General features: G+C 57.1%; 1 protein-coding gene across 1 annotated transcript in view; it reads right to left on the bottom strand.

The window, feature by feature from the left end:
- Positions 1 to 581: 581 nt before the first annotated feature.
- Positions 582 to 25,278, bottom strand: part of NUDCD3 (NudC domain containing 3) — a 32,731-nt gene continuing 8,034 nt past the window's right edge. Inside the window, exons 3-6 of the mRNA XM_049830710.1 lie at positions 14,187 to 14,319; positions 9,357 to 9,500; positions 2,391 to 2,579; positions 582 to 1,726 (exon numbers count right to left, since the gene is read on the bottom strand). Of these exons, the coding sequence (XP_049686667.1) occupies positions 1,616 to 1,726; positions 2,391 to 2,579; positions 9,357 to 9,500; positions 14,187 to 14,319 (577 nt within the window). The 3' untranslated portion in view covers positions 582 to 1,615. The remainder of the gene's footprint in view (positions 1,727 to 2,390; positions 2,580 to 9,356; positions 9,501 to 14,186; positions 14,320 to 25,278) is intronic.

Raw genomic sequence — 25,278 nt, forward strand, 5'->3', positions numbered from 1 at the left:
GCGGCTGGCGCTGCCGTTGCCATGGGGACCGTGGGCGGCCGTGGGGGACTGCGCCGAGCCCGGTTATATTTGTGCATCTCCACGGAGAAATTTCGGCGCCCGGCATGGTGGAGATAGGGGGGTGGTGGGGGGGAACAGGGACAGGGAGGTGGGGAGCAGTGGGGTGAGACCCCAAGGTCAGCAGCCCCAAAGGCTCCAGGCACCCGGTGCACACCCTACCAAATCCAGCCCATTCCCCCCCCCCCCCAGGTGTACCACATCCACACCCCAAAGGACCCCAAAATCCAGTCCCCCCTGCCCCAGGGATCCCATCTCCACCCCTCAAAGGACCCCAAAATCCAGCCCCCACCACCATTCGTGTGGGACCCCATCCCTGGGGCCCACGCCAGGGGGGCCACGTGCAGATGTCCCAAGGCATCCCCCTCGGGTGTCCCCCTCTCCAATCTTTAAACAGGGTGGTGTTGGGGGGTTGGGGCACAGGCATCCCCCCCCGGGCGGTGGCACTGAATCACTCACAGGCCCGGAGCTCAAGAAATGTTTTATTGCAAACCGAGGGGAGGGGGGGCGGGCAAGGTGATGGCCAGGGACCCCCAGCCCATGAGCCCCAGGGTGGGGCCCAGTGGGAAGCTGCAAGAGCTGGGCCGGGCCTGGGGGGGGGGGGGGGGGCAGGGCTCCCACGTCCCCCCTCCTGGACCTGACCCGTGCCAGGGAAGCCCAGACGTTTCTCAGGCTACTGCCCACTGGTATGGGGGGGCTGGCGGCCATCAGGGCTGGGCCTGTAGCCCCCTGCCAGGGAACCCCCGCCACCATGGTGGTGTGGGTGACAGCCCCACTGCTTCCCTGCCAACCCCCCGAGGAAGGGGGAAGCAAACCCCGGGGACTGGCTGGGGTCTCTGCCCACCACTGAGGGGGTGCGCCCACCCCGGACTCCCTCTGGCAATGGGCTGCTGGGGGTGTGAACCAGGGAGAAACCCCCCCATGGTACTGGATGGGGCCCTCTGGCTGGGCAGGGGGCAGGGGGAGCACAGCACCCGTGTGAGACCCCCGGAGCAGGACCCAGCAAGGGGAGTTGGGGGTGCCAGGCAGGCAGGGCAGCAGGCAGGGTGCAGGCAGGGGCAGGGTCTCTCCCCATGTGCCCCCCACCATCCCCGCTGCCCGTACCCAGAGCTGCGGAGAGCAAAGCTCCGCCTGTGAGGGGCAAAGCTGCCCTGTGCCAGGGCGGGGAGGGATCTGCACCCCCAGAAGCCCAAAAAGAAGCATCTTCAGCCACCAGAAATAATAATTATGTCACCCAGCAAGCTCTGTCTATTCCGGAAAAATAACAGAGCCGTCGCCAGTGCGAGGCGAGGAGAGAAGGGTCCCAGCCGCTCGGGTTGCCTTGGTGACGGGACGTAAATCTGCATTCGCCAGGTTTCCCCACACGCATATCAAACTGTTGAGGCCGGTGCCGGTGCCGGTGCTGGTGCAGGGTGGTGAAGGCAGTGGAAGGGTGCTGGCAGCGTGTATCATCAGCGAGTGGGTTACGGGCACCAGCATTGGGTGTGAGGGTCTAGGGTGGATGTCTGGGTGGGTTTCTCCTCTCCCCGCTTCGTTTCTCGGCCATTTTTCGCCGCTGTCAAAACTGCACAGCACCGGGGGAGATGTTGAACATGGAGGGGTCAAACTTCTGGCCGCGGAAGGGGGAGCCCTCGGTGTCCCAGCCCTTCTTCAGCATCTCGTGCACCTTCTGCAAAGAGGCCACAGGCTCCCGTCAGGCCTGGGTTGAGCCCACACCTCTGCCTGTGCCCCTCGCCCTCCCTGCCACCCTAGATGAAGGTACGGGCTCATCCCACAGGTGTCAGGGCTGCATGCCCACCCAACGCATCGAAGAGAGTTGTGGGGCTCAGCAACAGCACCCCTCTGCCCTGGGTGACAGCAGCAGCGATGTCCAAGGGCGCACAACCACCTCCGTGCTTCACCCACCCTCCTCTGCCCAGGAAAGGGCAGATGGCACACGGGGAGGGGAAGGAGCGACGGGCAACAAAAAGCAGCTCCTTGGTCGGGCTGAACCCAGACCCATGTGGGTTCATCCCAGAGTGGAGGCAGCGGGGAGACGGCGGGGCTGGCTCCGGAGGGAGGCACACGGATGTGGGGCCCAACAGCGGTGCAGGGGGGTCCGGGCTCACAGGCATTTGCCAAGGTGCCGGGAAGGGGAAGACGGTGCAGGCAAAAGACAGGGACTGGCAGAACCTCACGCCCCCAAAATGGAGATGTGGGGGGGACGCTGTGTGAGAAGGAGCTCTGACATAGAGCAGAGCCACAGAGCTGCCCCACGCCGCGCCCTTTTACTGGAGATGGGACGCACAGAGGAGCCAGAGGGCATGTGGCAGCGCAGGGTGGCCAGCACCTACCAGCTCATGGCTCTGGGGCTTGCCCTGCAGCTTCTGGTGGTAGTCGAAGGTGAGGCGGTCCAGCACGGCATGCTCCTCCTCATCCACTGTGGCCATGGAGCGCTCCTTGTTGATCTTGTCGATGTCGATCTGCTCCTCACCCTCCAGGATGGCGTTCCACCAGTACTCGTCCCCTTTGTTCAGGTTGATCTGGGGACGAGGTGCAAGTCAGAGGAGAGCGGGGAGAGGAGCCCCCGTCCTGCCCCTGGGATGTGTTACCCCCCCCCCCCACCTCCCACCCCTGTGGCAGCGATGCCGTGAGCTCGGCCGTGCCCGTGCATCGCTCCGCAGAACTGCTGGGGCTCGCCCACGAGCGGAAGTCCCACTTGCCACCGATCGAGCCCCAGGTCCCCCCCCCATGGCTGGCAGAGAGGGCGAAACCCTTGTCCCTCCCTCCCTTGGCGGTCCAACGGCTTTGCACAATTCCGCCATGGCCATTCACAGCCCCAGCTCAGGACTCTGGGCTGGATGGCACAGCTGAAATCTTGGACCACGTCGCGGCTCGAGGCCAGGATGGGTGTCCTCCGCAGGGGCCTTGGCCGCAGGCAATGCCAGCCTGGGGCCGCATAGCCGAAACACAGTATGGGGCCCAGAGAGCCGTGCCAGCTCGTCTGCAGCCACCCAGGAGTCAAGAGGGTGGGGACCTGTCAGATGAAGAGGCCCTAGCCTGGTAGAGCCTGAGGCCAGGGCTCCCAGCATCGCAGGGCCGTGATTTTGTGTTTCGCTAACCCAGAAGGAGCCCTCACCTCAGCTCCCCCCAGGGGCTCGCTCCGCAGGTGGAAGCATGGGCAGCAAAGGAGGCAAAAATGTCTCTCCGTGCCACCTCTGCTCGCCACCAGCACCTGCCTCCCATGGCACCATGGCTCGTCAGCCAGCCCCGGAGGGATGGTTCGAGGAGAGGGGACATCCCCTCGCCTCCAGCCAACATCCTCGCTGGCAAAAGCTGCTGGCCGTAGCCGCGGGCCTCGCTGACGCAAGAGCAGTGCCTTGCATGGAGCCGGATGGCTGGAGGAGCTATGCCGGGTGCCAGCGAGTGCCAGCATGACTGTGGGGCATTCCACAACGGGAACCCTGACTTGCTTTTTTTTTTTTGCCAGGAGGGGTGGGCTTCTTTCTCCTGTATTATTTTAGCAATAATCCCAGCAGCAAGGAAGATTTATGGCGTTCGTCGTCCTCTCTGCAAAATCATCAATAAAGGCAGACAATACAATTTACTCAAACCTCCCTGGAAGCTCAACAGCTCTGGAGGGGAAAACACGGGCAGCCATTGAAGTTACAGAGCTGGGTGTCTCTCTGCGGTGCAAAGAAAAGGAACCAATTAATACGGGAGGGGGTGGCTGGGGCTTAATCCTTCTGGGAGAGCAGAGCCGGTAAAATATTCCAGCTCGGGGAAGGCGTCAGTTTTTCCAGCTAGACAGGCGTGCTCATTCTCCTCTTAATTGCACAGTTCCACTTTCAAGGGGAGGAAGAGCTGCTGTGGGTTTGCTGTGGGCTTCCCAACCCTGGGTGGGCAGATGGGGGAACGGCAAGCTCCCCTGGGAACGTCGTGCCCTCAGCGGGCAAGATGAGCTGTGGGTCAGCAGGCCTGGCCAGCCCAAGGCTCTGGCAGGAGCACCCTCCAGGCTTGCTGCTGCTCCTCCGGGTTTAAAACAAGAGGAATGTCCCCACAGTGCCACTGGTGAGGTGTGAGCTTCCCCGGCGATGGCTTTAGTGCGAGGCGTGCTCTCAGGGCATCGCGGCCGAGTGCATACGGCAAGGGCCCGCTTGGTACGTCCTCACCGGAGCCAGGCTGGCAGCAAAGGGATGAACCGACGCCTGAGGACTTTGTGGTTTATCAGGCATCACCACACCTCCATCCCAGAGCACCAGGGGAAGGAAAACCCATCCCCTCTACCTTCCCTACCAAATCGCCTTCTTCCCCCGGTACCCTACCACTGTCCCTCACTACCTGCAGACCCCAGGGAACCCCGACGGAGCCACGGACCAAGCAGGAAACATCCACAAGACCCGAATCCCCCTCATCCACAGACCACCCCCAGCGAAAGACAGCGGAGCTGCCGCCGTGAGCGCCAGCCTGGGGATCCTTTCCTCCTCCCTGCCTCATGCGTGGCCCTCACTTTATTTACCGCATACTGTTTCCCACCCTGCTGGGAAGACAGAATTATTCATTTCCTCGCCAGCTTTTCTGTGGTGCGCATCACTACAGCGCTGAGTGCTTTGCAAACAATAATTAATTAACCTCTGCAGCTCGCCTTGTGCGCACAGGGGAATTCGCTCATCACCCTTTATTCCAGGGGGAGAGACACAAAAGTGGAACTCGGTCCAAGGCAGGAGCCCCACTTTCCAACACGAGCCTCTGAAATGCCCATGGGCCAGGGCGAAACTTTCTCTGTCACCCTGAGTTTGGGGTTTTGTGGTTCAAAGTGGTGCTGGAGCACTCGGCACGGACAGGTCTGGCCTCCACGATGGGGAGCACGGGCTCAGGCTGATTGTCAGACACGTTTCTGCCTGCCAACAGTCTCTATCGATTCAGCCCGGCACTCAGCTGGGCACCAGGGCTACGAGAGCTTGTGGTGATGGGGACGTGGGCTGGAGCCTCACCGAGCGCTTGGGTGCAAGAAGGTCAACGTAAGGGAGAGCTGAGAGACCATGGCAGATCTCTGGGCTCGGCCCAGGCAGGGTGATAGCCTGCGAGTGCCAGCCCTCACCCACTCACCCACGGAGGAAGGCTCCAGCGCTCGACCGACAGCACCATGCAAGGCTGCACGTTTCCTCATGGAGTGCTCCAGAAACCCCGCGGGGCTCCAGGAGGGAGCAGGGCTTTTTTCACAAGGACAAATATCAACCTGATTATGTTTCACGCTTCAAGACAAGGCAAAAGCTTTGCCCGCGCTTGAAGCTGCTGCTACAAGTTTCTCAGCCGAAAGCTCAGCCCGAACCTCCAGGATCATAGAAATGCTGGTGGCTGTTTGCCAGAGGAAGGATCGGGTCCCTGCAGAGTGCCTGGGCTCTCAGTCAGACTTTGGCTCTGCTTTTTAGGCTGGCGGGTCCCAAAGGGCCCTCTGGGCTGTAGGGAGACCCTTCACCCCCAGCCGAAAGGGATAAAAGCCCAGCTGCGCCTTTTGGGGCTCACGGGGAGGCAGGAACAGCCTCTGCAACAGTGGCCTGAGGAGAAGGAGGCTTGCAGGGGGGACATCCTCACTGCTGTATCTGAAGCTGGCAATGTCCTCATGCCGCAGCACTCACGTTCCCAAAGCTGGTGTCTGAGATGTGAGCTATCAGCCACGAGGGGAAAGGGCTGTTCCCACGCTGGCGCATACAGCAAGGCACAGGGGCCGGGCGAGGATAGATCGTAAGGAGGATCGCTGCAGGGGGAGATGGGCACGCAGTGGGGATGGAACACTTGGCAGGCACATCTGTGGCCAGGAGGGATCCTCCAGTAGCACACGAAGAAGGTGACAGGCATCATCTGCATGGACGTGGTGTCATGTCACACCTTCACGCCCTGCCGGGAAGGTCACAACCCTTCGTCACCGGTGCTGGGCTTTGTCATAGCACGAGGTTTCTTCCCTGATTCTAAATACCTTGTCAGAGCTGGAGAGATGCTGCCAAGGGATAAAAGTAGGTCTTGGAAACACAGCCTTTCATCACCTGCTTTCCTTCTGGAACAATAGCAGCCATCGCCCCAAAAGTCAGCGGGAGATGTTTAGGGGTTATGGAGGAGGCAGCAGGCAATGTCGGGAGGGCAGGGTGCCGGGAGGGCACCACAGATTATTATTAACTTGGCCTCATGGCTCCTGAGATGACAAGCTGAAGGCTGCAATAGCTGTTCAAGGCAGGACTTGGCGACAAAAGCCCAAGCATGGATAACAAATGCTGGAGAGTAGGAGAAAAAGAGAGGGAACAGGGAAAAAAATCCTCAACAACGAAAATAATCCCAAAATGTGTTGTGCACAACACCCAGCGGAGATTTCTAAAAACAGCTCATGAGAAGTTATTTTAATCTCACTTTTGACAAGCGAGCGGGTGTGAGAGAGAAGGGAGAGCACAGGGATTATACCCGGGACTGGGCCTTCGGTGCAGCACCGCAGGCAGGGACATGAGCCTGGGACACCAGAGCCCCCAACATGTGTTGTGGGCATCGGCAGAGCGCTCTGCGAAATGATGCCCACTGGGCTTCTGCGTGGCCGGGCTGTCATACAAACTGCAAGCGTGCCAAGGGACAAGATGGGAAACATGTTGGTGCTCAGCCCAGGTGTCGGCAGGGAGAACCTCACTGAGCAGGACGGGAAAGGCAGCGCGGTCTCTGAGCACTGGGAAGAGGGGAGCACTGGGGCTGCTGGAGAGCGGGCAGACGTGCAGCGAGAAGGAGAAATTGGTAGGAACACCAGACAGGGTGGGGAAAGCAGCGCTGGGGTGCGTTATAAGGCAAATTAACCTTCTTAGGATAACAGCTGGGGGGGAGAAGGGAGGCCAGTTAGTGAGAGCCTGTGAATGGCCGTCCCAGAAGCATGGGGCAGGGGAAGCTGAGGAGGTGAAAGGCGGCTGTAACAGCAGCCGCGAGAGCACAGGGATCTTGATGATCCTTGACGTGTCCTGCAAGAGCCAACGGGACTCAACAGCCTCTCTGCACAGAACTGGGACTTTCCCAGTTGGACAAGACCAAACAGGAGAGATTTCACCTTCTTGGCGCATGGATCAAGATCTGCCCACAGGGATTGCCTCAACTCACAGACCACAAAAACATGTGCATGCACAGGTTTTTCTCTGGACAGAGTCGCCGAGGTGCCCCAAGCGGTAACCAAGGCGGCCAGGATCTCCTCAGATGACTCCTGCACTGGCACTGGGTGAGTTCAGTTTTGGCTGCATCTCCACCCTGCCAGGGGATGCTGTCCCCTGGGTCCTGGGGAAAGAAGCCATGTGGCACCTTGTGGCACCTTGCAGGACAAAGACATTCCCAACTGCCGCATCTGGAGTTCACAGGGAGCTGCGCAACATGTGGACGCACAAACTTGGGTACAGAAAGGGCCCGTATGCCCCGTCAGCCCTCCAACCAAACCCAAACGGCTCCTGTCCAGTCTCCTCCCTGGCGCTGAACAAAGCAATTCATTAACACATGGCTGGTTGTCTCCTGATGAATGAATCAGGAGGAGTCACAAACCACTTTTGGCTACTCTGCGCATGGAAAAAGGAGATGCTCTCGGGCGAGAATTACTCACTCTGCTCCAGTTACCTTACAATTCTTCAAGCGAAATTTCATCCCACCATCAATATGTTGGCAGCCAGCTGGAGATCCTCACAACCCCGCGCTCGTGCTAATTCAAGGCAAGACCCAGCTCTAGGGTTGGAGGTAATGGGACCGCTCCCCACACTGCCCGCGGCCGCTCCAGAAGGCCCCGAGTCTCGCTCCACCCGCGCGCCGTTCCCATCCTCCTCCGGCACCGGGTATTTAACAAACATTGCCTCCCTTGCTGATCCTGGGAACACCCACCAGGGACTCACATCCGCGCCGTGGAGCAGCCACCCGTTGGGCTACCTCCTCTTGAATGGGTTTACTCCTTCCCAGGGTTGCTCCTCTTCCCAGATCAGCTAATTTTCAAGAAGCTTAAGAACATTTAAAAAATGCAGGTTAATGACGCCACTGCCTCCTTTTTCACATCCTTTCAACGGCCTAACGGAGTCAGAGAAGCTCCTCTCTCTTGCAGGGACCTCACCCTTTTGGTACCACTCCGTCATCCCGGGGTACATCCGTACACATCTGCGGTGGCCAGGCAGCACCCGCGCAGCCTCCCCACGCACCACCCTCAGCACTGCTACCTCTGGCAGCACATTCCCACTTGACTTCCCGTTGCGGGGGCTTGGCTTTGGGTGCCTGTCTGCTGCCACCCTTGTGACATGGGGTGGAAGGCTGGAAGCCCGCTCCCTCCCTTGCAGGGACGGTGCTGCCTGCACAGGGTCGGGAACTGCCTCACCTGCCTGACCCAGGCAGCTGGCATCCCCTCCTGGGGCTCATGACAGCCTTGAGACTCCTGAAACTCTTCTGGGAAAGCCTCTGGATGGAAAAGGAGAGGGCAAAGATGGCCACAGGTGGCAAAACCCCACTACCGGCGCAGTCCTGGCCCCAAAACTCACCCAGGAGTTTGGCAACCATTTGACACTCGAGATGTCAGGCTGATGGGCAGCAACACAACCCCTAGGACAGCTTCAGCTGTGGACACAGCCCTGGGACAGCAGATTTCACACTCTCAGCTTGGACATTTGGAGCACACCAGAAAGGAGTCATGAGGCTGGGAACACACTGCTGGGCATCAACAGCCCCCAAACCACCTCGACAGGGAAGATTTGTGGTACAGAGGTGGCAGGCACACAGCAAGCCACGGTGCCTCCTGAAGGCAAACACAGAAGTAGCCACAGCGACAATTTCAAACAGGATAAGTAAGAAACCCAAGGCAGGACAGAAACGAATGGCAGGGAACAGGCATCTGCCGGGATGCTGGGGAAGGACCGGGGCCAGGAGAGTCAGAGCGCAAAGCCAGCAAGGACAACTGCACAGCACTGGCACCGCAGTGCAGTGCCATGGCCTCTCTCTGCCGGCAGACCCCGTGTGCCGGGATCAGGAGACAGTGACCATCTCTAGATAACAGATGTGCTCCCACCACCACAGGCTGGAGCTTGGGGACCCTCCTTGCCCAACCTGATGGATGTGTTGCTCTGCCAGCATCCCATTGCTGCTCACCCCAAGGGGCAGCTCAGGGGCTGAAGGCAGGGCACAGCACACAGGCAAGGGCAGAGTGAGATGGACATCGGATGGGGAAAGCCAGACGTGCAGATCTGGCTCAAACTTCCAGCTGCTGCAGTTTTCCAGGTCAAGCCCAGCAGAGCTGCAAGCCAAGGTGTGAAGACACAGCTGACGCGGACCACCCTTACCAAAACACACTTCCCTGGCTCCAGGCTCCAGAGGGAACTCTCTGTGTTGATCTTGTGGGTGAGTTTACCCTCCATGAGGACGCGCTGGCTGCTCCCTTCCAGCACCGCTACGCGAATCGCGCCGCTGCTGATATCCACAGAGACCTGGAAACACAGAGAGAGAAAATAATCAGGAAGATTCCTGCTTGACCTCTTGCTGTGCTAGTTGGGGTGTGGGGTCAAGTGCACTCGCTGGGGATGAAAGAGAGAGAAGAGCTTTCAGACCTGCATGTAGCAGGAGGGTAGGAATCCCGCTGTCATTTCAGAGCAAATAGCAACAGCTTGGAGGAGAAAGTAAACGTCTCTAGGGAATTAAAGGCAGCAGGGCCCAGCAGATGGAACCCTAGAAGGATTCGAGGCAACTGGTTCTGCCACTGCAACTGCCCCGTGCCTCAGTTTCCCCACAGAGAAAACCAGCAACGCTACAGGCCTCCTCCATACAGCGCTCAAAGGTTGGACACCCATTTGCTGCGACTGAGCTCTTTAGGAGCACAGTGGGTGCCTGGCCATCACCATGATGAGCTGGGCATGGGTGTGTGTCTTCCTGGGGGCTAAGCGCTTCCCTACCGAGCAGAAGCAATTTGGGGATTTCTACAGTAGGAAGGGCTGCAGCGGCTCATCCCCCCCTTCTGCTGCACCGCACCAAAAGCACACTCCTTGGCTCCATTTCTGCCGCCAGAGCCAGCGCTGGGCTCAGCCCAGGCCTCCTATTGGGCATGCGAGGAGGGGCTGTGTGCAGGAGGGATGCTGCAGCACAGCTCCCCTTCTCCCCACCACAGGGGTGAGGGGACCAGGCAGCTCTGTCCCCAGGAATAGGGTCAGCTCCCACCTGCAGCAGCCATATGGGGAACCCTGCTCTGACCTGCCGTGGAGGTGACATGGCTCTCCCCCAGGGAGACAGAGGCAGACTGCTACTTTGCTGCATGACACGCAGTACCCTCGGTCTCCGGAGAGACCATATGCTCTCTCCTTTCCCCTTCGGCCCTGAGCTGCCACCAGCAGAGAGCCCAAGCCAGGCTGGGGGGACTAAGGGAGGACCTGTCTCGGAAGGGGCAGGTTTGTGGCCCCCAACACTGCCCTGTCTCTGGCCTGAAAGGAGGAGACTGCAGTGAGATTTGCCTGCATTCTCTCCCAGAGTTCCCCCAGATCTTCCTCCCGCTCTGCAGATCTCATTTGAAATGTTATTACATTATCCATTACCTAGGAGATTTCCAGTGGCTCACTAGCTCCACGCAGGCAACAGACAGGCAAAGCTCCTCCAGCCGGGGAGGGCACCACGGCTGCATCTGATTGATGCCACCCAGATAAAGCCCCCAAACCTGCTGTGTGTGAAAGAGAGCTGCCAGGGCTTCGACAGGAGTGGAGGAGGCCCAGCACACACAGCACAGGGTGACACCAGGACTGAGCTCTGATGCCAGCAGCTGGGAGCAGGACCATGGTTGCAGGGGATCGGGGAAGGGATGCAAGCTCCGGCTCTGCCAGACGGAAGAGGACAACTGGCTTTCACCCAGCACATGGCTGCAGACAGCCTCTGCGAAAGCAGCTCTTCCTGGATGGGAAACATCTCCAGAGAGGCTGCAGCACGGAGCAGCTTCCTCCACCCCAGGGCTGAGACCTCATGGCAGGGATGAGGTGCGGGGATGAGGCTCTGCTCTCCGCCACCACCAACTGCCCTGGGCCCCGGGCACAAGTACAGGGTGGCTGATGTTAGGGTCTCAGCATGGCACAAGGCCTGCCCAGAAAGGGTCATGGGGAAAAAAGCAAGGTGACCCCCAAGTCACCTTCTGCAGGGGCTTCTTTGGGGCATGGAGGGCCAGGGAGGCTGGAGATACGGAAGGCACAGACACAGCATCGCAGCTGTGGTATCCATAGGGACAGGAGCAATCAAATGTGAGAAGGGTTTTACTCCAAGGTGGCTGCACAAGACAGCTGGTGGGGCTGAGGGACATCTTCAAGGTGGCTCTGGGACCAGCAGAGCATTAGGAGAGGGAGGGGAGAAACCCAAATGGAAGAAGAGATCCAAACCAGGCAGCCTTAACCCAGCCATTTCGCTACACAACCAGCCAGCACAAGAAGCGATCACAACACCTGCTTCTACCTGCAGCCAACAAAAAGGTCCTCTTGGCATGCCAGCCCAGCAGGAGTGGTGACAGGGGACAGGAGCAAAGCATGCACCGCTGGAGAGCCTTGATCCCCCTTGAGCAGAGAGAAATGTCCAAGAGGACTCACGTGTGCATGTGGTAGTGCCTGGTGAACACAGGGTTTGGTGCATGTGGGCAGTGGCTCCTTTTCAGGTGCCTCGGTGGAAAAACCATCTCTGCTCACCATCCCCACTCTACCCGGGAAGGTGGCTGGGCTCTCCAAGGGGCTGCCCTCCCTCCCTCCGCACCCTGCCACCCGAACCGTTCCGCCATGCTGCATGCAGGGCATGCACGGCTGGCAAAACCGGGGTTTGCCAGAACCAGGCATGGACAGCTCACACGTGACCCCAAGCAGCAGCTGGGGGAAGCCAAGGGTGATCCTGTGGGAAACACGCTGCCCCGGCAGCGCAGCCATGAGCTGGGGCACCCCAGGGGCTCCAAGGCTGCTCGTCCCCCACCACGTGCTCCCCACAAGTACCTCTGCCCTCAAAAATGCCTGGCTCTCCTGGCGCTCATGAGGAAACCTAGATCTCGGCTCTCTGCCGTGGCTTTCCACCACAGTAATTTCTGTGCACACTAAAACGCCCACACCCGCCCACGCAAATCAAACAAGCAAACACAAACCTATGAAGGAATCTAGCTCGTCTCCTCTGAGCCAGGCAAAAAGAGAGGCTTGTTGTCATTATCTCTATTTAAGTGCTCGGGAAGTGCTCAGATGCATGGGCCCCTGTTGTGCCTGTAAGTACATCAGAGAGGTGGAGACCACAGAGGAAGATGCTCCCACCTACCCCATTGCCCATTCCTGCTCCACGGACACTTTTTTGGAGCTCCATACAAGGAAACCTTAAGCTCGCCCGAGAGAAAATGTGCCATAGCAACAGCCTGAATCCAAAAAAGTGTCATAAGGAAGATTTTGAGCAGCATTAGAGCTGGGCGCGCTCTGAGCCCAGGGACCAAACGGGGGAGATTTTTAATCTTGCCTTGGCAGGCAGCAGCCAAAAACCTGATAATTTTTTAAACAGATGAAGCTGTGTGGTGAATGTAGGGGAACGCTTCTCTTTTGCAGGAACCCATCAACAACACATCCGAAGTCCATCGAGCTTTAAAATGGCTCTGAACCATCCTGCTTTGGCCTGTGACCCAGCCTGTCTGCTTCCAGTCCCCTGAGGCTGGAAGAGATTTAAAGAATCACTCTAAAATGAAAAGTTGGCTGCCAAGAGGAGCCCCAAGAGGGATGTATGAACCAAATACCAGGAGATGCCTTGCAAGGATGAGGAAAGTCCGACACCTGAACAATCGATTGCCCCGAGAGGGCAGCGTAGGCAGAAACTGGGGCCAGGGCAGGCAGCGCCACACCACAGGCAACTGCGTGGGAAGGAGTTGCCTGATAATCACCCCCACTGACACACAGGGCCTCTTCTGCAGCGACAGCATAGCCTCAAGTTGAGGGAAAGGTCTCGTCCCAGCTCCTCCGAGCAGGGCCCCCACACCTCTGGGTGGCAAAGGATGGGACAGACAAAGCCTGGTATGCTTTTTTTTGGCAAGGACACAACTCCCCTGGCACAAAAGGCACTTCCCTGGGCAGGGAGAGCCATTGTGACCGCAATACAATGCAGAGGGATGGAACATCCGTCTGGACGCCCTCAAATCTTTCCAAGAAACAGCCTGGGTTTGTTTTAGAGACCCACTGGGAGAGATGCATCTCCTGGTCCCCCTGCTGTCCCCATGGCAGTCGTTTGCTCCCTCACCCCTCTGGTGCAGGTTGCTGCTGCCAATTACACTCTTTTGGCATGATCAGGAGCTGTGTAGGCTGGAGTCAGTGAACAAACCCAAGCGTGCTCATTTCAGCCACCCTGGAAGCAGAGGAGAACTGGAGGTGGGGGAGCATGGACTTCCCAAATGGAAAAATACAGGATCAGCCGTGGGGAGGGCAGCATTCGGGAAAGACAGGAGAGTTCAAACTTCTGGGTCCAACTAATGCCAGCCGTGGGCATGCTCCTCTCAAGTCTCTCACCGGGAGGGAACAGAGGCAGTGAAGGAAAAATTATGTGACTGCTTGTGGCCACGAGCAGAGAAAGGAAGTTCCTGCCTGAGGGAAAGAGGGAGGTGAGACCTCCCTGCCCACGCAGGCAGCCAGGGAGAGGGTCTGGCCACTCAGCCTGCACCCCAGCCCCAGCTCCCTTCCACCCAGAGCAGGTCAAGTCTCACACGGGCCGTGCCTGCTCCAGTTCCCGAGTTCCAGAGGAGCTTCAGCAGCTCCTGCTTGCAAATGAAAGGCAGGAGACACTCCAACCTAGAGGGAGCGACCAGGGAAGGAGCGTCCATCCCCAGCCAGGCTCAGAAACCCACATGCGAGTTTGCAGTCAGTGGAAGGGGAGAGAAAAAGTGCAGAAAGTGCCATGTCGTGCCAGGGAACCCCGCTGGGGCCGGAGCAACAGGATACTGCAGTCACAACAGGAATGCAGCCAGTCTGGGACCATCGGTCCCCGCTAGCCACACACCCAGCACCGGAGAAAAAGGCACAACTGCATCCTGCTCCTTGAGTACAAAGGACAAGGAGCTTTCCCACTCTAAACACAACTTCCTGGGAAAGCTGGGCACCCTGAGGGAAAGGGAAATGCTGAAAGACACACCATTAAGGCTGCTTTACCTGTTTGCCTTTTACGATGTGCTTGGGCACGGGCACTTTAATCTCCAGGTCACTGTAGTCTTGGGACCAGGCATAATTCTCTCGCACAGCTCCGTTGTAGCTGTCAGGGTTTGTCTGGAACTGCTCCTGTCTCCTGGGGAGGAAGAAAGGGGTGACATGCTAAGTGTCGGACAGATCAGAGCCTGGAGAGAGCAGGAAACCTGCGAGCAGAGTACAAGAAGCAGAATGGCAGGGCAGAGCCTCTGCTCGGCCATCCTGCGAGCATCCCTAATGCTTCAGGCTGATGCCCAGTCTCCCTCACTGCTGGCCCTGTCTAGGAAGGAAGAAGGTTCTGGTTGGCAGCCCCAGGACACAGAGAGACCCCAGCCACCCTGCCTGTTGTTGGCGACCCACACACCCCTCACTGCAGTGTGCTACAATGCAAGTCAGGCTACTGACAGGACAACTGACAAGACACACGACAATTTGGCAGAGCTGGCCGCTGGCTGGCTCAAGACACCTTCCCAGCTAACTCCGCTTGAGCGCAGAGCTCCCCTTCCCCTCCACCTCCCTGCTGCATCCACCGTCAGAGCTGGAGCAGGGGACACTGTCACACACTGGAGGGTGTGTGCTGTCTCCTGAGTCACTGCCATGGCTGCAGAGGTGGTGGCCCATCACTGCAACCTGGGTTCACCATGAAAAAACACAGCTGGTCGTCCTCCTCCTGATTTTAGCGTATTTGGGAAAACCATCATCTGTCACGACTGGATCAGTTGCTGATGCAGAGGTGATGGAGCTGCGGAGCAGAACGCCTGAAGAGCCAGCCTGGCATGGCACTGCAAGGGGCCAACTGGACAAGTGGATCATGAGCAACACTTTGAGCAAAACACTGCCACTTCCAGCTGCAGAAATCTCAGGAGAAGGATGAAAAGGCAGTTGTGGGGGTAGGATGGGGTTTATCAGATCAATAAGCAATAATCAATACAGCGTTTCCAGCCAAGAAAGGAGATCTCTGTCACACACATGACCTTTTAAACTGCTGGCAGGCTGAGGATCTATTCCATCGAAACCTCCCAGAGAGGGCTTTCAAATAAAATAAAATCTTTTCTAAAGATAGCTGCGGTGCTAACAAAAGGCAGAGTTATTTTAAAATGTTTTGATACGCACCTAGTCTTCAATCTGGAGCTGTATAAACATGGGGCTGCAGCGAGTTATGTAAGGGGGGGGCCGGTGATGAGTGGCCCCGGGGGGCAGTCAGCCCCCCGGGATCATGTCTCCCCCTGCCCCGCTGTCTTCCCGACACCCCCACACCGAGGGGCCCTCGCCAGAACCAGGCGGGGGTGGCTTCCAGCAGCGTGGCGCCCTGAGGATTACGTAAGATCCATCGATTTTAATGAAATTAGGCTCTAAGACAGTCGGAGGGTGCTGTCAAATGGGCTGTGTGTACAGGCTCCCCCCTTTTTTTTTTCTCGATGGTTTCACAGGGTTTTACCTGCCCTGTTACAATGACCCGCACCCCAAGGTGGTTTTGATCCAGTTCCCCGGGCAGCACAGGCAGCACTGGGCGGGCTGGCAGCAGCCACGGGCTCCCAGTCTCGGGCTGGCGATTTCAGGGGGCACTGCATCACTTTTTTCGGGCATCTTGGCCTTGCCTGGCGGTCGCCCATTGGGTGCCCATTGCCATGGAAACGGGGTTGGCATGGCAGCACCGAACCGGCGCTGGCGCGGGTTGGCTCCAGCTGTCGGATTCCCAACCGCCCCCGGATCGTAGGAGTCGAACAGGCTGGAGGGCCAGAGGGGGAACGGTGCAGGCGACCAGGGTCTGCTGGGCCCCACTCTCACCCCGCGGAAAGCAAAGGGGTTGAAAGGAGGCAGCGCGTCCCTGAGCATCACTTTGTGTGTCCCCAGGTCCTCACCTAGAGCCAGCCCAGTGGTGGCATCTGGCCCCGCTCTCAGGGCACAGTCGTCCCAGAGACCATCCTGCACAAGCCCCAGGCAGAGAGGAGGGACGTTTCTCTCCAGGGTGAGGATCCCTGCGCTGCCCGGGGCAGCTTAGCTGGTTAAGTGCCCTCACAGGACATGTCCCTGCGCGGCGGGGTCTGCATGGGCATGGCACAGGTCCACGAGGCTCCTGCCCGCCGCCCCGACTATCTCAGGCTGGAGCAAGCATGTACATGGCCACCATAGCATAAACCTGACTGGGGTTTAAAACCTGCTGGGTTTTTTCCTCCTAAGAGCATGCTTCCTTCTAATCAGAGCGGACTTGAGCTGCGACGCAGAGCTCACCATGCTCCTTACCAGAGAGACACCAGAGAGCAGGCATGTCAGCTGGGAGTCATCATCCCAAGCGCGATCAGCTCCCTGAGAGCGAGCAAAGAACCAAACAAGAACCAGCAAATGGCTATTTACTTCCAGGCTGTTCCCCCACCGGCCTTCCCTGGGAAAAGCTCGAGGGCTAAAGGGGGACACAGCAAGCCCGTACCCCAGCCAAGGCTTGTTAGAGCAGACACAGAGCATCAAAGATGGGAGAAAACCCATCAGCGCAAAGGCATACGCGGGTCAGACGCCAGCTGCAAATACCTCACGGCCACAGCACGGATGAATACAATCCTGGGGCAGTCACTCACTGCCATAAAGCCACTGGGTTCATCCTTGTTGCATCTGTTCCTCAGGAGGAAAGTGCTGGGGCTGAGCAGACCCCAGCCAGCTGCATCCTGGATGGTTTAGCCCTCCCAAGAGCTCGCCGAGCATGATTTCGTTGTCCCATGAGGGCACGAGTGGCTTCACGGCAGCCTTAGGAGACATCAGTGTTAACTGGGTTACTTCCACAGGGAAACTGAGGCAGGACTTGGTCTGCAATGACTGTCAAACTTCTCTTTGCAGGGCATTGCTACTGAACAAGCAAAAGCAGTCTTCCTCCCAGTCCCGATTGTTCCCCGTGGGACAGCTCTGTCCTCGCTCCCTCTGTGCCAGAACTAGAGCAGCACGACGGGTGATGGAGGGACCTTTCACAGCCATCTCTGCCTCCACACACAGCTTGCTGGGATGAGCTCTGCGCTGCTGCCTTGTCCTCACAGCCCTCCCAGGCTGGCTGGGCAACACGTGCCCCAGCCAAACCATCCCCATGCTCAGCCGGCTTCAGTGGAAAGAAGTTTCCCCTCATGCCTAAACCTCCCTCCATCTGTGGCTGCTTGTCCCAGGGGGATGGGGACTGGCACCATCACTTCTCCACTCCTCTCTTTTCCCTAACAGCCAGCCTGAACCCTCCAGCCCTTCCTGCAAGTCACCACCACCAATCTCTGCTCCAGATGTTCAAAATCCTTGGATGTGAAACTAATGGGGTGACTTTGTGCCCCAAAACCAGATCACAAGGGGAACTCACAAAGGTCTCAGTAAATTCCCCTGCAAGTTTAACTGCCTGCTCTTGAGCAAATGAGGATTCAGGGTGACAAACACAGGCCTCAGCCTCGTTAGGTGCCTCTGACAAACGGCTGACAGCTCTACCATCTCCTGGAGCAACTCTTCCTTTCCTGGATGTTTTCCAGCCAGATCCTTGCCTGGTCCAACTGTGCTTAGCACATGCCACCCTTCATGCTGGCAGTACTCAAGAAATTGGACCCAGCTCCCTAGTTGGGAGGCAGCTTCCCTCACCAACCGCAGGAGACGGCCCCAGCTCACAGCAAGCTGGGCCAAGCTGTGTCCCCAGACTGGCGATGGCTCTCCCGGCCAAACCTGTCCCTCGCTTCGCTTCAACAGCACCACCGTGCAGCAGGCAAGAGAATCTCCTGCACGAACACCATTGCCAGGAGACATCGCCATCCCCACACCCACCACGCGAAGATCAAGGCTGGATCCAGAGCACGTACAGGTTGGATGGTGATCCTCCCAGCAACCTGGTGATAGCATAGTGGCTCCCGGTGCGGCGGTCAGCTTGCCAGGATGCTGAACCACCCACTGGGCCAGGGCAGGTGGTGGCAGGGCTGAGAAGAAGGTGGGTGAAAAAGCATCAGCTTTTAAAACCAAGGGTTTGGCACTGCGTGCACTTGGCTGCCGGGTGGTGGGGATGGTGTGGGTGGGTCTGTGTGTTCTGTCTTGTTCTATTTTTGCTCGCAATGTGTCATTTTGGGGGAGGTGAAACCTTTAACAATGCACCGTCGAGAAGCAGCCGATCTGTTTTCCACTCCTAGGAGCTGCACCGTCACCGGTACCAGAGCCATTCCCCTCGCACAGGGTCAGACCCCCGATGGCAGCAAGAGGGGGCCGGAACTCAAGGAGAGGTGGCGGTGTCACCAGGAGACGCCACTCAAGCGAGGCTGGCTGAGGCAGAGCTGGCCCCGGCATGCAGGCTGGATGCCCGAGCGTCGAGCCGCACGCCAGACCCCATATACAGATTTCTGGGCATTTCTTATTCTGGGATTTCCAGCTCCATGGGTTGGTGATGCACGATGAGCCAAGTGATGCGGAAACAGCGACAGAGCAATCCTCTCCTCTGCGGACACTCGGCTGAAAGCATGTCCATCGTCATAGTGCAACCGCTCCGGTACCAGCTTTGTAAAAGCAGCACCAGACACAAACCAAGAGCAGGAACCAAACACCGAAGGATTTGGTTTAACGTTTTATATGAGAAGTAGGGCAGCTCACCGAGTTCCTCTTTACTGAGGATTTTTGGTGCAACAACACAGAAGTTGAGGAATAGATACAGCACCATGGAAGCAGCCATCCTTCAGCCCAATGCTGCAGGCTGAGGGGGGGTGGAAAGGGGGGCAAGTACCATAGGAAGGAGTTAATATGGGCCTAATCCCAATGGACTTGTTTTTCTCCATAAAAAGAAGAAAAGAAAAAAATCCCAAGGATTTTCAGAACTACTTAAGGAAACCGATCCTCTTAGCCTGGAGCATCTCAGCTTTCCAATCCAGGATCCGAGCCCTTTTGGGGAGCAGGCTGATGGAAGTGTGGGATACTTGGGTTTTGCAGAGTCAGGCACGCCACCCCGACAGCTCAGCGTCCACCACTGCTGGGACCAGGACCCTGCATCAGTTGGTGCTGGTTCTTTGGCTGAGCAGACCACTGAGCTCAGGGGGGCTTCTGCACCTTGCTGGCACCACCACCACCACCGAGGGCTGGTGCAGCAGATACCCTCCAGTTACTTGGCATTCACAGAAAGCTTCCTCCGGGACTGGCACTGCTGTTTGCTCTTAGTCAAGGTGAATTATTTAGGCAGCTTTAAGGAAAACGTGTCAAGCCAGTTAAGTGATGCACATGTGGAGGTGGGTGGAGAAGAGAAACAACCGCGACAGCCGAAGCTGGGCGAGCGGGACTGGCTGAGGCTGAAGAGGAAGATGTGGGGAGAAAGCTGGGCTGCTGCTGTAAGACAACCAACCCAGCATATGTTGAAATGGAGACCTAGACCCGCTCCTCTCTGCAAAGCTGCTCACAAAGGAGGTATTTAAAACAATCCTACCTACCTGCACTCTGCCATCAACAACACATCCCATCAGGTCCCACAAGCACATCCCAACTGCAAAGGCAAGCCTCTCCCCTCTGCAAGACCTTCCTCCATTTAGAGTGGGGAAAGAGAGGTGAGTGGTGTTATATGAAGTCACCCTGCCAGCAAACAGCAGAGAAAAAACACCCCAGCTCTGTATTTTAACCATTGTCAGAGGCCCCATGCGATGCATGAAACCTTCAAGCTCAAGAGGTTGCCAAGAATGGAAAGATCTCATTAAGTAATAATGAAGTTCCGAGTAAGTAGGAAAAGAGAAAATCAGGCACAACGCGTCCGCGTGCCTAACCCAAATAAGCACGCAGCGAGTGGGGCCTTCCAGGGAGATGCACTGCACGCCATCAATCCAGCCAGCATTTATTGCAATGATCAGATGTCTGGATCAAGACTGTTGCTCCGTGAAAGCAGCCTAGAGCGAGTGGCGTCCATCAACGTAATTAATCCTGCGTCCCCAGCACTGCAATGACTCAAGGAGGCACCGGCAAATTCAGAAAGAGAAGCTGCTGCTGACACGCAAGTGCCTCAGGCAGGCTGCTGCTCTGCAAGACACCCAGCACCGCAGCGAGGCTGTAGCCGAGGGCTTTTCCCCTGTGACTTGGCTGGGAACGCCTGCCATGGGGTGGGTTTCTCTGAGCCAGACACCTCTGCCGCAGCTCCTAGTACCAGCGCTGGCAGGACCTGAGGTGCGGTGGAAGAAGGGCCCTACCTCCTGCACGCCGCAGCCCCGCCGTCTCTGCCTCACCCAAGGCGGCAGTGTTCAAATCTTCCTGTAGCTCATGGCTGGCATTGTTTGGTTCAGAGCATCTTGCTGGGCTTCTCAGCAAGCCGGGAGGACAACATAGAGGTGAACAAGAGGAGCATCCACAGTCTGTCCGCCCAAAAACCGCTGCAATATACTCAGCTCTGCTGCTATGGGTAGCACAGGGCTGCTGGGAACCAGCACCATGTCAACAGCCACCATCCTCCTGCCCTAGCAATGGCCAGGTCCCCCACCCAGGCTCCTGCTCCCGTCAGAACCCTGGCAGCCTCCAGGCTTTTGCACAATCATAAATACCCTCTCCCTCCTGGGTATGCACCCTGGACCCCACCTGCATCCAGCCTTCCCAGCACTAAAGGGGCTGCACGCAGCCCACCCGGGTGGCAACCATCATGGGAGAAGTGGGACAAGGGCTGGCCAAGCTGGGCAGGCAGTGGGCAGATGGCAGAGCCCTCTCCACATTGCTACGTAAAGGCCACGTTCACCTGATGGCACCAATGCATGCACAGGAATACAGATTTCTAGGGCTCCTGGCTCCCAGCCCCCTGCTTGCCAGCATGGCCAGCCGAAAACTCAAAGCCACCTCGAGCCACGGGAAGGTCTGTGCACACTGAACAGCCTCTGTCAAGCCCCAGCCAGAGCTAAAAAACGCCCAGCTCTTAAGATTAATTTGAAGAGGGTCAAACGCGCCTTCTGCTCCTCAGGGTCCCAATGTTGGTGCTGGAGCAGCCGTGCAACAGGTAGAGAAACCGAAAGTTTAACCTCTTTGGAAAGCTGCATTTCCAAAGCTGCAGGGATTGTGTGCGTGGAAAATACCAGGTTTGTGCTCCTGCAAACAAGCCGCAAAGGAGCCTCCCCCCACCTCCAGATTTAACACCTTTTGGCATCAAAACATCAGGACCATTGCACTTCATCTCTCTTGGTTTTGCCTGAGAAGCGCCAAGGCAGAAGGAACGCTTACTGTGGGCTCTCGGCACCTTTGCTGAGGTCCTGGAGGCACCCAGTGTTTCATAAAGGCTTCCTTTGTACAGAACACTTCAGTTAATTAGGTCTCCGGCAAAGCGTTAAGCAAGCTGAATACCAAACCCTTCCCTCTTACAGCTCAATTCACACCCGCAGTCAACAAGCGTCAGGATCCACTCCGATCCACTCCACTGCTCTCTGGCTGTCAGCAAGGTCCAGCCCTGAACGCAGCAGTGGTTTGGGGGCAGGGGGAGGAGGGGGTGTCCCAGGGCTCTCCTGACCCTCAGGGTTTCTTCCAGCCCATGTGTGTTTGGGTTGCTGGGGGAGCACACCCCAAATCCAGTCTCCTTCACCCCCAGAGTGGACAGAAGTTCATCAGCAGTTCCCCAGTAGCCCACTACCCCAGCCTCGGGGCTCCCAAGCACACATCTCCAAGGGTGCAATGCACAGCCTTGGTGGTCCTGTTCTCAAAAAAAGACTGAAAGATGGAAGCCAATGCCTTCCCTCTCACCCCCAAAACTCAGACATGCCCCGGCCAGGCCATGCAGCCTGGGCTCCAGCCTGTGGTGCCCACCGTCAGCTCTACAGGAAGGTCTTCTCACCTTCAGGAAGCCTCAGAGCTTCGACTCATCACCAGGATGGGACCAATGACAAAAAATAGAGTGCATCAGGACACTTCCCCCTGTATCACATTGTATCATCAAGCCTGGACGATGCTGGGGGGACAGGGGGCCAAGGCTCCCCTGTACGAGGTGCCCAACACACCACCCACATGAGACGATGCCTTTACTGCCCAACCCAGCAGCCAAACAGTGAATCCACCCAACCTGCAACAGCTGGAGTCCCACCAGTCCCACTGCACAGGACCAAGATGCTCTGCCCCTCTCCCTGCCAGGTGACAGGCTTGCTCTTTTCCTAGCTCACACTCTTCAGGGGAGCTTTTAGCCTTCCCTTTTGGTTTCTGAGTTATTTATGGAGCCCTTCGACAGAGCCAACTTACTGACATTAGGCAAGTTTAAATGCCACCGCCAGCTCACAGGAAAGCTTTGGAGCATTGTCACCAGAGAGCTAGATTTCACTACTCCTGGGATATTTAGGTCAAGGACAGTAGGACACACTACTGTTCGGAAAAGTCTCCTGGGATCTTTATTGTTTGCACAGAGCTTATACAACATTGGGTTTCTGAGGTCTCCTCCAAGAGACCTATGTGCAGCCAAACCAGGCTGGATTCAATTATAGCTCCCCTGGAAAAAGGGGATAAGGCCACAGAAATCCAACGGGACTGAACTATGGGAGCGCAGGACAAGGTGGTCTCTCAGACCCCCACACCACCGATACAACCTGGCCCAAGCTCTGCTGACATCTGATGGCACAACGGGGCTGTGCCAGACCCATGTGCTTGTGGTAGTTTTCCATGTTACGCCGCTTCCTTTGGTGAACAACGCAATACTAAAACAAGCAAATAGATATTGCTTTTTTAAATAAGAATCAGGCACACGCTGTCCCTCAGCCTCCAGCTCTGGGATTTTCTGCTTGTTAAGAGAAAAATTTATAGGTTTTAATTTAGTTATTTTCGGTCCTGGGACCTAATTTTGGAGCTCAGTACCTTGGTAGGGCAACCAAAGCCCTAAGCGATTCAGTGTGTGACAGGGGAACTGGCACTCCGCTGCTGATCTCAGCAACCCAACCAGAGGAGTCCAATTCCCCCTGAAAGCTCTGGAAAACTGGGCCCTGACTGATTCTTCATCAGCTGCAAAAGGCTCGTTATAGTCAAGGGCTGCACCAGACAGAGGGCTGGGGGGATCTCATCCTCAGCTCAAGTGTTTCAGCCCTTTGAAAAGATGCTTCCCAAGCAGTTGAGTTTCCACCGCTATGGGACTAGGCTTTCGTATTAAAATAATTCTCCCAGCAGGAAGCCACGGCCTCTCTCCTTTGCAAGAAAAAAGACTCCCCTTAGCAGGGAGGACTTAAAGAGAAGTTTTTCCCTGCTTCCCCCAGTATAACCTGAACACATCCCTCCTAGAAACCAAACACAACAGCACTGCAAGTCCAGCGCTGCAGCTCCCGAGAGTGAAAGAGCCTTCATGTTACATGATGAGTCTTTCCTCTTTTGGGCATGTTGGAAGAGGGAGGTCTGGCCAATATGGGGCTTTTGAGCAGCGAGGCTTTTTTGGAGCTGGCATGGGCTGCAGCTCCCACCTGGAAAGCTGGTCATCAGCATTGGGGTAGCACTGGGAGGGGAGGAAAAGGGTTTGAGCAATGCCACTTGGCTGGAAGAGGGTTTCCAGGGTTTCCACTGGGACAGCCCAGGAGCAAAGAAACAGGATAGGAAGTGGAGAACCCTGATGGGTTCTCACACACACGCAGAGCACAGGGACAGCCCTCGCCACCCCAGCATCAGCAATGAACAACGGAGGATGGTGTGGGACCAGGAGGAGCACAAGGAAGCCTAAGTGAGAAACAACTGAGCAAATGAGGACCCTTCAGTCTAAAAACAGGCTGAAAGGGGGAAATGGACATGATAAGAAAACCCCACACAGGGTGCAGAAGGGAAATGGGGAACCACTTGCTGCCTCTCCACCTGCGCGGAGACAAAAGCCACGCATGGCGGTGCTGCATGGTAGAGGACCTGCTGCATGATGGAGGACCGGCTGCAGGATGCTGCCACAGAGACCCCAGGCGCATGAGGGCTGAAATTCAGAGACAAAAGGAAAAAAAATAATCCACCAAGAGACACAAAAATTCATACGCTCACTGTGGCTCAGAAAGCCTCTGAACCGCAATTTGCCGGCCGCAGGGAGAAAACACAGAGGAAGTATCACTGCACACTTGTTCTGTTCTTCTCCTCTTCTCCAAGCATCTGCCACTGATGGAAACAGGATATGGGACCAGATGGAGCTCGGCTGTACCAGGTCAGGCCATTCTCCAGAGGTCTGTCTAGCTCCTGCTCGTGATGGGCCTCGGCCGCAGTGGGGGAATTCCCTGCGCACAGCCCCGGGTGCCTTGCTGCACCTCTGTGCAGCTCACGCGCGTGAAAAGAATCGGAACCAGGACAGACTCGCCCTTAAATATGGATCAGCTCCATCTTTCTGGGTCAGGCTGGAAGAACAGCATGGACTCTGCGGTGAGCTCACCAGGAAAGCCCACAGGGACATCAGGGAAGGAAACCAGTTTAACTGGCTTCTGGTCTGGATGGTCCCAGACAGAGCGTGCTGAACAGGAGCATGTGCGGGCTCCCCTCCCTGTTCTCCCAGAAAAGGCTTGAGAGGAGAAAGCTTGGGACAACACCACCTTCGAGTCAAACAAAACTGGCCTCAAAGCCAGCAGCATGCAGTGATACCTCCTCTCCACAGCCCTGCTCCTCTGCTGAGGGTGACCGGCAGTGAAATTCCCCTCCCTGGCACCCTGAGAAGAATGAAGCCATGCCAGAAAGCCCATGCTGCAAGCGCCTCGCAATGAAAAAAAATCCATCTGGGCTTCCAGCAAAGCCAAGCCGTTGCTAAGTCAAATTAGATTCACACAGGAGCTTTATGGAAATTTCCCAGAGCGCTGCTGTGTCATCTTGGGGATGCTCCCCAGCATGCCCCACAAAGGGTTAACCCCAGGCCACATGGACTCTGGGAAGGGAAGCTGCCCGCTCTCAGGAGAGGAGAGCTGGAGCATCAGAGAAGTCAGCTCACCAGATTAACACATTTCAGTTCAATTTTGCTCTGCCTCTCGCTAGGGACAGTGAGGCGGAAAGTACACAAGTGATTTTTGTAGGTCACTGCCAAGCCCCGCCACCCACTTACAGGGACGGCAGAGCAGCGAGCGGGTGGCCAACCCTGCGACAGAGCTCACCTGGACAGGGTGGTCAGTGTGGCTAGGGCTCTGCTGGAGAGCAAGGGCCG

The sequence above is a fragment of the Accipiter gentilis genome, chromosome 28 (assembly GCF_929443795.1).
Source record: "Accipiter gentilis chromosome 28, bAccGen1.1, whole genome shotgun sequence".
Lineage (NCBI taxonomy): Eukaryota > Metazoa > Chordata > Aves > Accipitriformes > Accipitridae > Astur > Astur gentilis.